The sequence below is a fragment of the Gracilinanus agilis genome, chromosome 2, assembly GCF_016433145.1.
Source record: "Gracilinanus agilis isolate LMUSP501 chromosome 2, AgileGrace, whole genome shotgun sequence".
In the NCBI taxonomy this organism is placed as follows: Eukaryota; Metazoa; Chordata; class Mammalia; order Didelphimorphia; family Didelphidae; genus Gracilinanus; species Gracilinanus agilis.
Window position 1 is genome coordinate 474556622 of NC_058131.1, and position 16980 is coordinate 474573601.

Here is a 16980-nt window from a genome sequence, read left to right on the forward strand (position 1 = left end):
TCTCCTCTCCTCTCCCTTCCCTTCCCTTCTTTTCCTTTTCCTTTTCCTTTTCCTTTTCCTTTTCCTTTTCCTTTTCCTTTTTCTTTTTTAAAAAACCCTTACCTTCCATCTTGGAATCAATATTGTATATTGGTTCCAAGGCAGAAGAATGGTAAGGGCTAGGCAATTGGGCTTAAGTAACTTTCTCAGGGTCCCTCAGCTAGGAAGTGTCTGAGGTCATATTTGAACCCAGGACCTCCCGTCTCTAGGCCTGGCTCTCTATTCACTGAACCACCCAGCTGTCCCTACTACCTATATAAGCCGTGAACAAATCACTTCACCTTTTCCGAGCCTAGGTTTCCTTATTTGTAAAATGAGAGCTGGACATATCCTTCCAACTCTAAATCCATGATCCTATGCTTGTGTAGAAGTTCCCTCTAATAATGTTTACATTTATAAAAAAAGTCAAATTAAGTTGACAACCAGATAATAAAAGCATATTCAGAACATCAGTGGGAAGAAACCCACTACAGGTTTATCTCATGGTTTGGGATCAAATGGATCTCTTTAAAAAAAAAAAAAGCATGGTGAACACATGGGCTGATGGGGACATTATTGGGGATGTAGACACTAAACAATAATTCTAGTCCAACTATCAATAATATGGAATTAGGTCCTAATCAATGATACATGTAAAACCCAGTGGAATTGTGCATTGGCTAAGGGGTGTTAGCAGGGTTTGGAGGAGAAGGAAAGAACATGAAATATGTAACTATGGGAAAATATTCAAAATAAAATTTAAAAACAAAAAGTAAAGACAGGAGCAAAGGAAAAAAATTAAAAAAGTTAAAAAGCATGATATTTTTTAAAGTTGCAAACTATCATGATCTCACCATGCAAAGCCATAGTTTAGTAGTTTCTGATCTCTTATTGGGTAAGTACCCTACTACCACCCTTATCTCTCCTTCACCTTCTAGAATTATGGTCTCTCACTTTTTTTGATCACATCTCTATCAATAAAAAGTTTTTGAGCCTCCCAACATATGTAAATTTACTTATTTATAAATTATATGCTTAAATGCACATTTATAAAATATGCAAATATAGAAAATTTGAAAGGGATGAGATAAATATGAAATATGTGATATAAATATAGAGTCAATAGGGTGTCGTTGGTATTTACTGAATATGACAGTAAGATGAGCAGACTTTAAAATCACTATGGTAGATGAATGGAGGATGGATTGGAAGGAGAGGGACTTGAGACAGGAGAACAATTAGGATGCTATTGTAATAGTCTGAAAAGAAATGATGGGGGCCTGAACTCAGTGGTTGCTATGTGAACAGAGAGCAGGAGATGTGGAGAAAGAAGCATTTTGCAATTGATCAGATAGTTAGAGTTGGCGAGAATGAGAAGTTAAAAATGACAGTGAAGTTAGGATTCTTACCTGGAAGGATAACCCTTAACAGTAATAGAGAAATTTGGAATAGGATCTGGTTTGGGGAGAAAAGACTAGGAAATGGGGCAACAGAATTGAAACAGAGAATCAAGAAACTTATTACTAAGCCAAAGGCTTTTTGAGCCAGAGGATCCTGTTGTACTTTGTGTTAAGGACAAGAACTGTTTTCAGAATAGAGGGAAACCTCTATGTTCACGAGTGGCAGGGGTAGGGATGGGGTAATAGGAAAACTGGTTGGAGTAGGAAATAAAGGATCCAACATAAAACTAAAGGAGGCAGAATTCCACAGAACTCTGTGACTAATTCTCAGAAGAAACCATTCCTCCCTCTCCTCTCCTTTCCTTTATCCTTTCCACTTTACCCCTCAACCTCAAATCCTTAAACTTTCCTTCAGTGTTCTAAATTCTCCACCACCAAATATAATCTAGAGCACGGGTTGGCAACCTTTTGGCCGTGAGAGCCATAAACGCCACATTTTTTTAAAATGTAATTTCGTGAGAGCCATACAGTGCTCACAGTACACGCTCCTGTAACAGTGCCTGAAAAAAAATTGACTTTATGGCTCCTGCAGAAAGAGCCATATCTGGCCCTCAAAAGAGCCAGATATGGCTCAAGAGCCATACATTGCTGACCCCTGATCTAGAGTGTGGAACACTTTGGGATGAACCTTTTCTACCAAGATTCTGTCTCATTCAACAATAAATTTTCTCTATACGTATCCCCACCTTTGCTTGTATTACTATTATCTTATCTGTCTTAGACCATTTATCATATATTATATAGTCTAAATATTTTCTACTAATACTATATACTATTAAGAGATGAGTATTAAACACCATTAGAACTGTTGCCAACAGTTTTAATTTTACATATTTTTATTTAATTAATTAATTTAGAATATTTTTTCATGGTTACATGATTCATGTTCTTTCTCTCCCCTCTTGCCACCCTCCTCCCATAGCCAACGAGTAATTCCACTGGGGCCAGCACAGTTTTTTTTAATTTTTAATCATTTATTAATATTCATTTTTAACATGGTTACATGATTCAAGCTCCTACTTTCCCCTTCACCCCCCGCTCTCCCCCCACCCATAGCCGATGCACATTTCCACTGGTTTTAACATATGTCCTTGTTCAAGACCTATTTCCAAATTGTTGTTAGTTGCATTGGTGTGGTAGTTTCGAGTCCACGTCCCCAATCATGTCCTCCTCAGCCCCTGTGTTCAAGCATTTGTTTTTCTTATATGTTTCCTCTCCTGTAGTCCTTCGCCAGCAGTTTTAAAAAAAAGTCCCTTTATCCCATAAGCACAACTGCTATAAACTTTGCACAATATGAAAATAGCACCTGTGGTATTCTATTTTCAGGAAAATTCTGCAGAGAAGGAAATAGCATATCATGAGTGCAGAAATGATGAAGTAGGATTTCCATCTAAATCATAGAGCATTCATTGATTAATATCGATAATAAATGGTGATTAATATTGGCAAATTCCTTTATTGATCTTTGGCAGATTCTCTAGAAGCTAGAAGTGGTGGAAGTCAGTACAGTACAGTTGACTGTTCAAAGAAACTGGAGAAAACAGAATAACCTCATGTGTCAGTATAATGACAGAAGATTGGGGGAGGTCATTGGCCACAGTGCTAATGGTTATAACACTCATCTCTTTGCAGAAAGAAGAGGAAGTATCCATTGTATCAGGATCTGAGCTGATTGCAATGAACATTCTTTGTAATGAAGCAATTTCATTTGGTTTCTTTCTCACTAACTGTTTTATTTAGGGAAGTGCCAAAAGTAACAGAGCTATCTTAATTAATGAAACATTATTTCATGTAATCTGTAGGTTCTGTACTTGCATGTTATACATTTATATGTTGACTGTGTATTTATATGTTATTTGGTTGTGTGTTAATTGTGTGTTTAATGGGAAAAAGATAAGGGGATGTAAGCAGGAAGAAAGGCTGGTATGAGAAAACTTTGTTCCCTTTATTTCTAGGATCTTTTTCCCTTTCCCATTTTAGTCCTTGAAGCAATAAGAGATATGGTTGAGCAATTAAGGGCAAAGGATGTATACCCAGGATGTTATGGTATTATAACTTATGGTGCTTGGTATCATTTACAACATTATTTAGGTAGAATAGGGATAGCCCATATCTTAAAATAATTGCACAGAATGTAAATTTTATAGAATTGATATAGAAGAGAACCAGCAAATTTTACTAACAATTTCACATAGCTTTGAATTTTCAATCAGGAACATATTACTGTGTACATCATGATAGCAACTGCTTGTAAAGTGTGCTAACTTATTCCAACTCTTGACTATTAAAATAGATAAAAGGAACCAAATCAAAACTATCATAACTACTTTTCCTTTTGTCATTAGTAGCAATCACCTATATTCATTGTGAAGTCTTTTGCAGGAAACGAGAGGGCTAGAGTTCTCAGATTTTTTTTTAAAAATATAAAATATTTTATTTGAAAGCCTGATATGGGCAAGGCATTATGCTGTGCAGTGTAAGGGAAGTATATGACATTGGTCCCTTCCCTTTCTCAGTATTACAACTCTAAAGACTGATCTTGGATATTTCCCTTTCTCTATAAATGAATAATCTTAATACTTTAGCCCCCCCCCCCCCCAACAACAAGTAATAAAAAGCCTATGTTCTGCTGAAAAATCAAAGTTCAGCAGATACAGTCATTATATAATCTGAAGGAGATGATTTCAAAAATTAACTTCATGCTACTTCCTATTATCATATTCAGGAAGGAAGGAGACCTTGCAACTTTAGAGACTTCCATCATTAACAACTTCTAAACCAACAAGATTTTAGATTCATTTTTGGTAGTTATTAATACAAGTTTTTTGGATGACACTATGACACCATAGAATTCTAGGTTGGGAATGAGTATCAGTTTTACATTATATCAGTTTGGTTCTCATCTCCCCAGAGCCTGAATCAAATTTGATTTTGAATTTTAAAAAAATCAAGATTTTAGATAAATGGGAAGTTATGTAGAAGTAAATTATAGCAAATGATTTGGGAATTCTTCAGAACTATTTCTTACCAAAATCAAATGTAATTTTATATTTTTATTTCTTGTGCTATGCCTATGTGAGATGTTCAGGGAGGACTACCAACTTTTGTGTGAGGGCTTGCTGTGGCCTTTTCAACGTTGCTCACCTACTTTTGGTGTCTACCTATTGCCTAGCTCTCACCTTTGGCTCCAAGAAGCTGTAGCATGTGCCACACTCTGGTAAAACTGTCTTGAGTACCTCAGATCCATTGGTGAGTTAGAGGGATGTCCATCCCAAGCATGTGAAGACATCCCCCCGACAGAATGGATGGATAAGAAGTTTGTTCCAATAGCCATGAAGGCAGTTGAAGCAGGCACTGGGCAGCCCCTAGAGCTTGGTCAGACATTAAAGATGCCAGGGTCATCCACTGCATCTTGGACCATCACCAGTTGTACTGACTTTTGTCTTGCCATTGGACTTCAGTGACTCTGGAAGAGAGAACGAGGCTGATGATTTTGGGCAACTCTGCCTCACTTAAGTCCAGTTCATGCGTAAGTGAAGACATTGATGTCTTCTGTTCCTCTTTGAAAATGAAGGAACAGCAGCAACAGCTATTCCTATGATGGTCCTTTTATAGGATCATAGTATTTTGAGCTGGAAGTAATCCTAGAGACCATCTAGTTCAAGTTTTTGCCTGCCCCCTCATTTTTCTGATTAGTTTTTTTTTTTTTACATTATAAGCTTTTGCAGGTTATTATTCCTATTTGTGAGAGGTCTCTTGAAACAAAATAAAACAAAGCAGTGGACTCATCTGAAAGAACATGCACTATTTCACACTGGTGGCATACTCTCCCCCTATTAAAATTTTTTTTAATAGAAATCTTCACCTCTAATCCAATGAAGAAAAAAGGAAAAGAAATTCTTTATGACAAATATGCATTGGTAAGCAAAGCAAATCCTTTCATTATCTGTATACAAAAATATTTTTTTCATTCTGAACCCTACCTCAATCACCTGTCTGTCAGGAGATGGATAGTTCATCATGAGTCCTCTGAAATCTTAAAACTTTCAAAGTTGTTGTGAAGATCAAATGATAATATTTGTAAATTAGCACAATTTCTGGCACACAGAGTAGGCACTTAAGAAATACTTGTTCTTCCCTCCCCACCCATTGCACTTTGTATACACTTTTCTTCTGCTTCTGCCCATTTAATTCTTTTTTTTTTTTTAAACCCTTACCTTCTGTCTTGGAGTCAATACTGTGTATTGGCTCCAAGGCAGAAGAGTGGTAAGGGTAGGCAGTGGGGATCAAATGACTTGCCAGGGTCACACAGTGCTCATTTAATTCTTAATGAGTTTATACATTGTTTGTTTTCATAATATTGAAGTTATGCTACAAATTGTTCATCTTGCTCTGCTTATTTCACTCAGCATCAGTACATAAGGCTTTCTCTGTCTTTTCAAATCATCTATTTTCTGACTTATTTCAACAAAATTGTATTCTATCACATAGTGAACCAAACTTACTCAACCATACCTCAGTTGAAGAGCATCCCATTAGTTGGTATAAGGTGAGTTGTTGATCTTATTTCTTCTATACTGGTTTACAATTTTTTCAGCTATTTTGTCAAATGATGAATCTTTAGGTCAGTAGTTAGTCTTTGTGTTTGTTGAATAATGTATTAACTCTGCATGTTATGTAGCTAATGTTTTGATCAGTGCCAAACTTGTTTTGAAAATTTCTGCTTTATAGCATAGTGTGAGATCTGGCACTGTTAGACCCTCCTTGTTCCCACTTTTTTCATTTTTTCCCTTAAGATTCTTGATCTTTTTTTTTACTTCTATAAAATAATCCCTTGGTAGTTTGACTGGTATGGTAAATCATTTTAGGCAGTATTATCATTTTTTATTGCATTGATTTTTTTATTGCATTGAGCAGTTACTATTTTTCCAATTATTTAGTTATGTCTTTATTTCTGTAAATGGGGATTTATAGTTGATTTTTATAGTTTTTGTGTCTATCTTGGTAGGTAGACCACTTAAGCATTTTATACAATCTGTATTTATCTTAAGAGAAATTTCTCTTATTTTTCTGCCTTATTTTATTGGCATTAAATCAAAATTCTGATGATTTTGTGTAAATTTATTTTATATCTTAAAAGTCTGCTAAAGTAATTGTTTCAATTAGTTTTTTAGTTGAGTCTTTAGGGTTTTCTAGGTATACCATCATATTATCTGAAAAAAGTGATAATTTTTCCCCTTCTTTACCTGTGTTTGTAGTCATAGTTTCTTTTTCTTATCTTATTGCTATAAATAGCATTTCTAGTACTGAGTCAAATAGAAGTGATGACAGTGAATATTCTTGTTTTACTCTTGACTATTGGGCAGGCTCTGCTTTACATCCATTACATATCATTGTAGCTTTTGGTTTTATATATTTATCGAAGGGCCCACTGATTTCGTATGTTTTCTAGTGTTTTTTTTAAACAGAAATGGGTGTTACATTTTGCTAAAAGCTTTTTCTGCATCTTTTGATATAATCAGTGATCTTTGTTGATTTTATTAACATGGTTAATTAAATGGTTAGTTGTTCTAATATTAAATCAATTCTGTATTTCTATAAACTCAGACCAATTATAGTATTTAATCTTTGTGGTATATTGTTTAAGTCTCCTTGCTGATATTTTATTTAATAATTTTGCATCTGTGCTTTTATTTTTCGGAATTAATTAAGTCTCCTGAGCTTATGTATCAAGACCATATTTGTATTTCAGAAGAATTTGGTAGGATTCCTAATTTTGTCCCTCCCCCCCTTTAAAATATTGGAATTAATTGTTCTTTGATAGTTTGATAAAATTCATCTTTGAATCCATATAGGACTTTTTCCTTTGGAAGATAATTTATGGTTTGTTCAGTTCTTCTTCTGAAACTTCTTGTTGGTTAATTTGACTATTTTTCATTTTTGTAAATATTCATTCATTTATCAGTTTTATTGGCTTATATTTGGATATAATAGTTTCTAGTAATATATTTTTTATTTTTTGTTTATTGTATAATTTCCTTTTCTATTTTTTATGTTGGTGATTTGGTCTTTCCCTTTTTTCTTAATTGGATTAACTCATGATTTATTTATTTTATTATTTCTCCCCAATAAAACCTATTCCTAGTTGTATTCACTAATTCATTGATTAAAAAAAAATTCAATTTGTTAGTTATTTCTATGTTTTTTTCAGGATTTTTATTGTAGCATTTAATTGGGGTTTTAACAATTTGTTGGTTTTCTGGTATTTTTAGCTATATTTTCAGTTTGTTGAGATGTTGTTTCTCTTTTTTTGTTAATAAAATGTTTAGAGATATGCATTATCCCTTTTCTCCATCCTAAAAATTTTGGTATGTTACATGTTGTTGTCATTTTTAATGAAATTGTTTCTATGTTGTGTTCTTTTACCTAACAATTCTTTAAGTTTATTATTTAGTCCCTAGTAAATTTTATATTTTTTTAGTAATCATCCTTTACTGACCATAATAATATGTTATAATTTTTATTGTATTATGGTCAGTAAAGGATAGGTATAATAATTCTCCTTTTCTTCTTTTGTTTATAAAATTTTTTATGTCCTAAGATATCTATTTTTCGAAAGGTGCCATGTACAATTGAGAAATAAGTATATTTCTTTCTGTTTCTATTCAGTAATTATAAGGGGTCTAATGTATCTAATTTTTCTAAAATTCTATTCAGGTTCTTCACTTTTTCTTCACCTTATTTTTTTGGTTAATTTTTTTTATCAAAGAAATAAGACTATTTCTCATTGTAATTCATTTAATTTTTGCTTTAGGATTAAGAAACTATGCTATGTGGCACATATATGTTAAGTATTGAAACCAATTCATTATCTCTGATTCCTTTCAGCAAAAAGTAGCTTCCCTCTTTATCTTTTAATTAAGTAGTTTTCCTTTTGCCTTGTCCAAAATCATAATTACTGCTTGAACAGATTTTGTTCCAACTTTTTATTTTAAATTTCTGTGTTTATATTTCAAATGTATTTCTTTTTTTTTAACATTTTAAATGTTTTATTTTTAAGTATTTTTCCATGTTTACCTGATTCATTTTCTTTCCCTCTCCTCTTCCCTCCCCTTTCCCAGGGCCGATGAGCAATTCTACAGGGTTGTACAAATGTTATCACTTGTTACCTATTTCCTTATTATTCATTTTTGCTATAGAGTGATTTTTTAAAGCCTAAACTCCAAATCACATACCCATATATATATACATGTGATAAGTGATGTCTATGTTTTGCTTTTGCATTTCTATTCCCATAGTTCTTTCTTTCAATGTGGATAGCATTCTTTCACTTAAGTCCTTCAGGAGTGTCCTGGCTTGTTGCATTGCTACTAGTAGCAAAGTCCATTACATTGTATTGTTCCACAATGTTTTTATTTTCTGTGTACAATGTTCTCCTGGTTCTGCGCATTTCACTCTGCATCAGTTCATTGAGGTTCTCCCAGTTCCTATAGAAATACTCCAGATCATCAATCCTTACAGCACAATAGTATTCCATCACCATCATATACCACAATTTGTTCAGCCATTCTCTAATCAAGGGACACCCTCTCATTTTTCAGTTTTTTACCACCACAAAGAGCACAACTATGAATATTTTTGTACAAGTATTTTTTCTTTATTGTCACTTTGGGGTACAAACCTAGTAGTGATATCGCTAGATCAAAGGGTATGCATTCTTTTAAAGCCTTTTGCACATAATTCCAAATTGCCTTCCAGAATGACTGGATTAATTCACCAACATCAATTTACCAGCAATGCACTAGTCCTGACTTTGCCACAGCCCCTCCAATATTTATTCTTTTCCTTTTCTGTCATATTGGACCATCTGCTAGTTGTAAAGTGGTACCTATGTGTTGTTTTGGTTTGCATTTTTCTAATTGTGAGAGTTTTATAACACTTTTTCATGTGCTTATTGATAGTTTTGATTTCTTTATCTGAAAACTACCCATTCATGTCCCTTGACCATTTGCCAATTGGGAAATTTTTTTGTATAATTGAATTAGCTCCTTATAAATTTGAGAAATGAGACAGTTGTCAGAGGTTTTTGTTCTAAGATTCCCCCCCCCCCCCACAATTTGTTGCTTCCTTTCTATTTTGTTTGCATTGGTTTTGTTTGTATAGAAACTTTTTAAATTAATATAATCAGAATTATTCCTTTTACATTTTGTAGTGTTCCCTATCTCCTGCTTTGTCTTAAATTCCTTCCTTTCCCATAGATCTGACAGATATACTATTCTATGTTCACCTAATTTGTTTATGACTTCCTTCTTTATATTTAAGTCATTTACCTGCTCTGAGTTAATCTTAGTATAGGGTGTCAATTGTATTTCTTAGACAACATATTGTTGGATTTTTCTTTCGAATCCATTTGGAAAATGACTTATTTTATCGGTAAATTCATCCTATTCAGAGTTATGATAGCTTATTGTTTATTTCCCACTGTACTCTTATCTCACACTCTGTTTTATTTATATATATATATATATTCTTTTTTCCTTGTCTACTTCAAGTTTTTACCACCTCCCTCTTTTTTCCCTCCTTTTTAACCTCTTCATTATCCTCTCTCCAACTTTAATGTTTCTTTTGGTATTAATCTTTCCTTGAATTTTTCTTGCCTTTAATATCTCCCTTCCCTTTTTTCTGTTATTTCTATCCTCATTGAATTGAATGCATTCCAATACCAAACTTTATGTTTTTTGCCCCTTTTGACTAATTTAAATGAGAATGAAATTCAAGTGACACTTGTGCCTTCCATAGTTGTATATAGTTCTGTGTTAATATAACAATTATGTGTTAACAAGTCCTCCCATCTTTCCTCTCATTTCCTCTCAATATATCTTTTATCCTCACCCCCTACTTTTTTTTTTCTTACTGAATCTTAAAAACGTAATATAACTATTTATAGGACATTTGTTTCCATTGAATACTTTGATGACTTCTTGTAACATTGATTCTAGACTTTTTTCCTTTCCCTCCCCCATTTGAATGTAAATCATTCACTTGCAGTTACCTTTTTTCTTGACTCCTTTTCCCTGCTATTTCAAAGTTCCTTTTCAGCTTTGGTTTTTTTTTATTATGCAAAATTCTTCTAATTCATTGAAAAACCATTTTTATTCCTTGTAAGGTCTTATTAATTTTTTCTAGGTAAGTTATTCATGATTGTAGTCTTTTATCTTCCATATTTTCTGCTTCTTTAAGATGCTAGAAGCTAGATCTTGTGTGGTCTTGATTTTAGTTCCTGAATAATTGAATTCTTTTTTTTTCTGGCTGCTTACAAAACTAACTCTCTCTCTCTCTCTCTCTCTCTCTCTCTCTCTCTCCTCCCCTCTGTAAATTCTGAATTTTAGCAATCACTTTCCTGGGAGTTTCCATTCTGGAGTTTCTTTAAAAAAATGATGAGTGGATTCTTTCTGTTGTCATATTGCATCTTGTTCTAATATATTTAGGTAGTTTTCTCTAATTATTGATTTCAGGTTATTCTGATTCTTAAGTTATCTCTCCATCAGTTTTTTAGGTCAGTTGTTTTTGATATGAGATATCTTACATTTCCCTTTCTTTACTCATCTTTTGGACATTCTTTTAAGAATTCCTATTGTTTGGAATCAATGATTTCTATTAGGTCCATTCATATTTTTAGTAAGTTTATTATTGGTTTTGTATGTCTGCTATTAGCTATGGATCATTTGTCTCTGCTGTGTAGGTCTCATTTTATATCTTTTTAAAAACTCTTGTCATTTCTTCAGATAATTCTAATTGTTCTTTTAGGCAAGCTTTTTGTTTGTTTGAGGTTTTGATTTCAAACATTTTTTAGTTATTCTCTTCTTCTGAATCTATGACTTGGTCATCTCTAGTACCATAAAAGTCTATTTTGTTTGTTTGCTTTTTCCTCATTTTTGTTGCTGAGGCCTTTGGAAATTAAATTCTAGGTTTTCTTTACTCTGGGGGGTCAGATCAAATTGGAAAACCTGTCTTTGCCCAGGGGACCTTTCTTTAACTCTCTTTTCCTTGGGTTAGGGCTTCAATCTGTGCCTTTTCCTTCCCCTAAGACAATAGAGCTCTCCTTCCCTGTGATTGACCCTAATAGGAGATCTTTTCTTTGAATGAGGAAAGGGAAATTGAGACCTTTCCTTTAATCTTTAGATAAATTTGAGGTTGCCCTCCTTTGGTGGAATAGACCTAGTTGGGACCTTTTCGTTGAGGGGGAACACTTAGGAAGGTCTTTTAAACTTTTATTTACTTCAAATTGTTTTTTTCTGGCACATTTACCTACTAGATATCAACCAGTCAATGGCTAGAAGTTGGAAAGACTCATCTGGGAAGGCAGCATCAGATAGAAATAAGAAAGGTTCAGCAGAAATACTGTATTTTACCAAGTTGGATAGTCATAAGAAGCTGAGGCCAGATACAAATACTACTTTAGATTAAAAAAAAAAAAAAGCAGGACTAGGATAAATCAGGTATATATCAAGTATAAGCCAGACTCAGAGTTACAAGAGAAGTTTAGGTGAGTGAGCAGTTTTAAAATGCTAATGGATTTGACAATTTGTCATACTAAATGAGAGCCAGTCGGTTCCCGGTTAAGATGGCGGCAGAGTAAAAAGCAGCTGCTTGACTTCTCCTAACCCACGCATATAGGACTCCTCAAGAAGAGATAAAAACAAATCCAGAGGAAAGAAGGGACCTCACAACAGGGCGCAGCATTGGAGGTACGTGGAAACGGGGCATTTCCATGCTATAAAGGGGTGAAATAGCTCCCACGAAAACACGAGCAGAGCAACCCCCACCCCAACCCCACACCACCTACTGCCCCAAAGCCAGCGCACGGGAGTCGGAGCAGGTTTGGGGCACCCATTGGGTCATTGGCAGCTCACCAGGGCTTGTTCCTGGGAGCAGCAAGACTTGGGACCCCCCTGGGAGGCTGAGGAACTCGCGGACTCTGAGCACAGACCCTGAGCCCAGACCCTGAGCCCAGGCATAGGCGAAGGGGCTGACACAGGCGCTGGCTGAGGCACGGATTAAAGCTCGGACTAGGGCGCGGAGGAAGGGGCTGATCCTAAGTGCAGGAGCAAACCTTGAGTGGGTACCCAGTGCAGAGAGGTGCTTGACTGTGGAAGCAGCTCCCTGAGACTGTTAAAGGAGCTTCAGGCAAAAGAACAAGCAAGGAGACCACCAGGAGGCTTGTCCCAAAACAACTATACCTGAGACGTCAGGAATCTCTAAAGAGCCACAAACAGATCCTGGGCACGAGCATAAAGCTGAGAGGGAACTCAGCTTAAGATGGCAAACCAGGATCATCAGGAAAACCAGAAGAGAAAGAGGAAGAAGAAAAAACCTTTAATACTTGACAACTTTTACACAGAAAAAATCCAGACAACAGAGGAAACAGTAGAGGAGAACAAACAATCCAAACCTTCCCAAAACAATGAAAACCTGTCACAAGGTCTTGAAGAGTTCATATCTGAGATCATGAGAAAGATGGAAGAGATCTGGCAAGAAAATAACAGTTTAAAAGGCAGAATGTCACAATTGGAAAGTGAGGCAAGTAAATCAAAGACCAGAAATGACCAGATTGAAAAGGAAAACCAAAAGATTGTAGCTGAAAACCAGTCTCTAAAGGCTAGAATTGAGCAATTAGAAAAAGATGCCCCCAAATCAAAAGAATTAATAAGCAAATTGGAGACCAAAATCAAACAGCTGGAAAACAGGTCAGACCAAACTGAAAAGGAAAATCAAAAGATTATAGCAGAAAACCAGTCTCTAAAGACAAGAATTGGGCAAGTAGAAGCCAATGATCTATCAAGACAGCAAGAGCAAATAAAACAAAGTCAAAAGACAGATGAAATAGAAGGAAACATGAAATATCTCAATGAGAAACTTATAGATCAAGAAAACCGGTCTAGAAGAGACAACCTGAAAATCATTGGTCTTCCTGAAAAACCAGAAATTAATAGAAATTTGGACTCCATACTAAAAGAAATTATTCAGCAAAATTTCCCTGAAGTTCTACAACAAGAGGGCAATATAGACATTGAAAGGATCCATAGATCACCTTCTACACTAGACAATGAGAAGACAACCCCAAGAAATATAATAGCTAAATTTAAGAGCTTCCAACTAAAAGAAAAAATATTACAAGAAGCCAGAAAGAGACAATTCAGATATCAAGGAGCACCAATCAGGATCACACAGGATCTGGCAGCCTCCACACTAAAAGACTGCAAGGCTTGGAATATGATATTCAGAAAGGCAAGAGAACTGGGTTTACAACCAAGGATCACCTACCCATCAAAACTGACTATATTCTTCCAGGGTAAAGTTTGGGCATTCAACAAGATAGAAAATTTCCAAGCATTTGCACAGAAAAGACCAGGACTAAATGGAAAGTTTGATATCCAACCACAAAAATCAAGAGAAACATGAAAAGGTAAATAAGAAACAGAAGGGAAAGTAAGAAAACTCATATGTTTTAAATTTGCCTCTTTAAGGGCTTCAGTAAGATCTAATTATTGGTACTCCTATGTGGGGAAATGTTATGTATAATTCTCTGTAGTGAACTCTGTTCAACATTATAGCATTCACTATTATAATAATTAAAAGAATTATTCATAGGGAGAGGTTGGAATACCAAATGGTCTAAGATACTATGGGTGGGAAGGAAAAAGGGGGATGAATAGTAGAGGACACTAAGAGAATCTTGAAGGAATAAGAAAAATAGGATATTTTATTACACACAAAGAAGGCATGGGAAGGATAAGGGATGAATACTATTATAAGAAGGAGAGGAAGAGAGCATTAAGAGGTAATATTTACACCTTACTCTCAGTGTAATTAACCCTGAGAGGGAAGAATAGTTATATCCATTGGGATATAAAACTCTATCTAACCCTACTGAGAACGTCAGAGGGGATAAACCAAGGGGAGCAGGGGAGTGGGGAGGTCAAAAAAGGGAGGGGAGAAGAAGGGGGAGGGAATTCATTAGGCGTTTAAAAACAAAAAGAGGGGAATAATAAGGGAGGGGGTAGAAAGGGAAGTTAATCAAGGGAGGGGATAAGGGATAGGGTCTTAATAGCAAACCACTGGTTTAAAAGGAAATAGTTTAAGAAGAAGGGATAGGAATAGGGGAGGATACGAAAATGTCAGCGAATGCACAACTGACAATTATAACTCTGAATGTGAATGGGATGAACTCGCTCATAAATCGGAAGCAAATAGCAGAGTGGATTAGAAACCAAAATCCTACCATATATTGTCTACAAGAAACACATATGAGGGAGGTGGACATACACAAGTTTAAGGCTCAGGGCTTGAGCAAAATCTTTTGGGCGTCAAATGAGAAAAAGAAGGCAGGAGTGGCTATTATGATTTCTGACAAAGCCAAAGTAAAAATAGATATGATTAAAAAATACAGGGAAGGTCATTACATCCTGATTAAAGGCAGTATAAACAATGAGGAAATAACACTGCTCAATATATATGCACCAAGTGGTACAGCATCCAAATTCACAAAGGAGAAACTGGCAGAGCTCAAGAAGGAAATAGACAGTAAAACCATACTAGTGGGAGGTCTAAATATTCCTCTTTCAGATCTAGATAAATCAAACCAAAAAATAAATAAGAAAGAGGTAAGAGAGGTGAATGAAGTCCTAGAAAAATGAGATTTAATTGATATGTGGAGAAAAATAAATAGAGACAAAAAGGAATACACCTTCTTTTCAGCTGCACATGGTACATTCACAAAGATTGACCATGTAATAGGGCACAGAAACATTGCAAACAAATGCAAAAGAGCAGAAATAATAAATGTAACTTTCTCAGATCACAATGCAATAAAAACAATAATTAGTAAGGGCACCTGGACAGGCAAATCAAAAACTAATTGGAAATTAAATAATATGATTCTCCAAAACCAGCTAGTCAAAGATGAAATCATAGAAACAATCAACAATTTCATTGAAGAGAATGACAATGATGAGACATCCTACCAAACTCTGTGGGATGCAGCCAAGGCAGTTCTCAGGGGGAAATTTATATCCTTGAGTGCATATATTAACAAATTAAGGAGGGTAGAGATTAATGAATTGGGCATGCAACTTAAAAAATTAGAAAGCGGGCAAGAGACATGAATAGGCAATTTTCAGGTAAAGAAATCAAAAGTATCAATAAGCACATGAGAAAGTGTTCCAAATCTCTAATAATTAGAGAAATGCAAATCAAAACAACTCTGAGGTACGACCTCATACCTAGCAGATTGGCTAAAATGAAAGAAGGGGAGAGTAATGAATTTTGGAGGGGATGTGGCAAAATTGGGACATTAATGCATTGCTGGTGGAGTTGTGAACTGATCCAGCCATTCTGGCTGGCAATTTGGAATCATGCTCAAAGGGCTATAAAAGAATGCCTGCCCTTTGACCCAGCCATACCATTGTTGGGTTTGTACCCCAAAGAGATCATAGATAAACAGACATGTACAAAAATATTTATAGCTGCGCTTTTTGTGGTGGCAAAAAACTGGAAAAGGAGGGTATGTCCTTCAATTGGGGAATGGCTGAACAAACTGTGTATATGCTGGTGATGGAATACTATTGTGCTAAAAGGAATAATAAACTGGAGTAGTTCCAGGCGAACTGGAGAGACCTCTGGGAACTGATGCAGAGCGAAAGGAGCAGAGCCAAAAGAACACTGTACACAGAGACTGATATACTGTGGTAAAATTGAATGTAATGAGCTTCTGTACCAGCAGCAATGCAATGACCCAGGACAATTCTGAGGGATTTATGGTAAAGAATGTTACCCACATTCAGAGGAAGGACTGCAGGAGAGGAAACATATAAGAAAAGCAACTGCTTGAACGCATGGGTCGGGGCGGACATGATTGAGGGTGTGGACTCGAAACTACCACACCAATGCAACCACCAACAATTTGGAAATTGGTCTTGATCAAGGACACATGACAAAACCAGTGGAAATGTGCGTCGGCCATGGGTGGGGGAAGTGCGGGGGGTGAAGGGGAAAGTAGGAGCATGAATCATGTAACCATGTTAAAAATGATTATTAATAAATGTTAAAAAAATTAGAAAGCGAGCAAATTAAAAATCCTCAGATGAAAACTAAATTAGAAATACTAAAAATCAAGGGAGAAATTAATAAAATTGAAAGTAAAAGAACTATTGAGTTAATAAATAAGACTAGAAGCTGGTGTTTTGAAAAAACAGATAAAATTGACAAAGTACTGGTCAATCTAATAAAAAAAAGGAAAGAAGAAAACCAAATTGACAGTATCAAAGATGAAAAGGGAGACCTCACCTCTAATGAAGGGGAAATTAAGGCAATCATTAAAAACTATTTCGCCTAATTATGTGGCAATAAATATAGCAATTTAAGAGATATGGATGAATATTTACAAAAATATAAATTGCCTAGATTAACAGCAGAAGAAATAGAATACCTAAATAATCCCATA

At 35.2% G+C, this 16980-nt stretch overlaps 1 protein-coding gene across 1 annotated transcript in view; it reads left to right on the top strand.

Annotated features, from left to right (window-relative positions):
* LOC123237781 (cytochrome c oxidase assembly protein COX16 homolog, mitochondrial) overlaps positions 1 to 16980 on the top strand; it is a 153467-nt gene that overhangs the window by 104432 nt on the left and 32055 nt on the right. Inside the window, 2 exon segments of the mRNA XM_044664912.1 lie at positions 5888 to 5972; positions 5975 to 6027. Coding sequence (XP_044520847.1) covers positions 5888 to 5972; positions 5975 to 6027 — 138 coding nt within the window.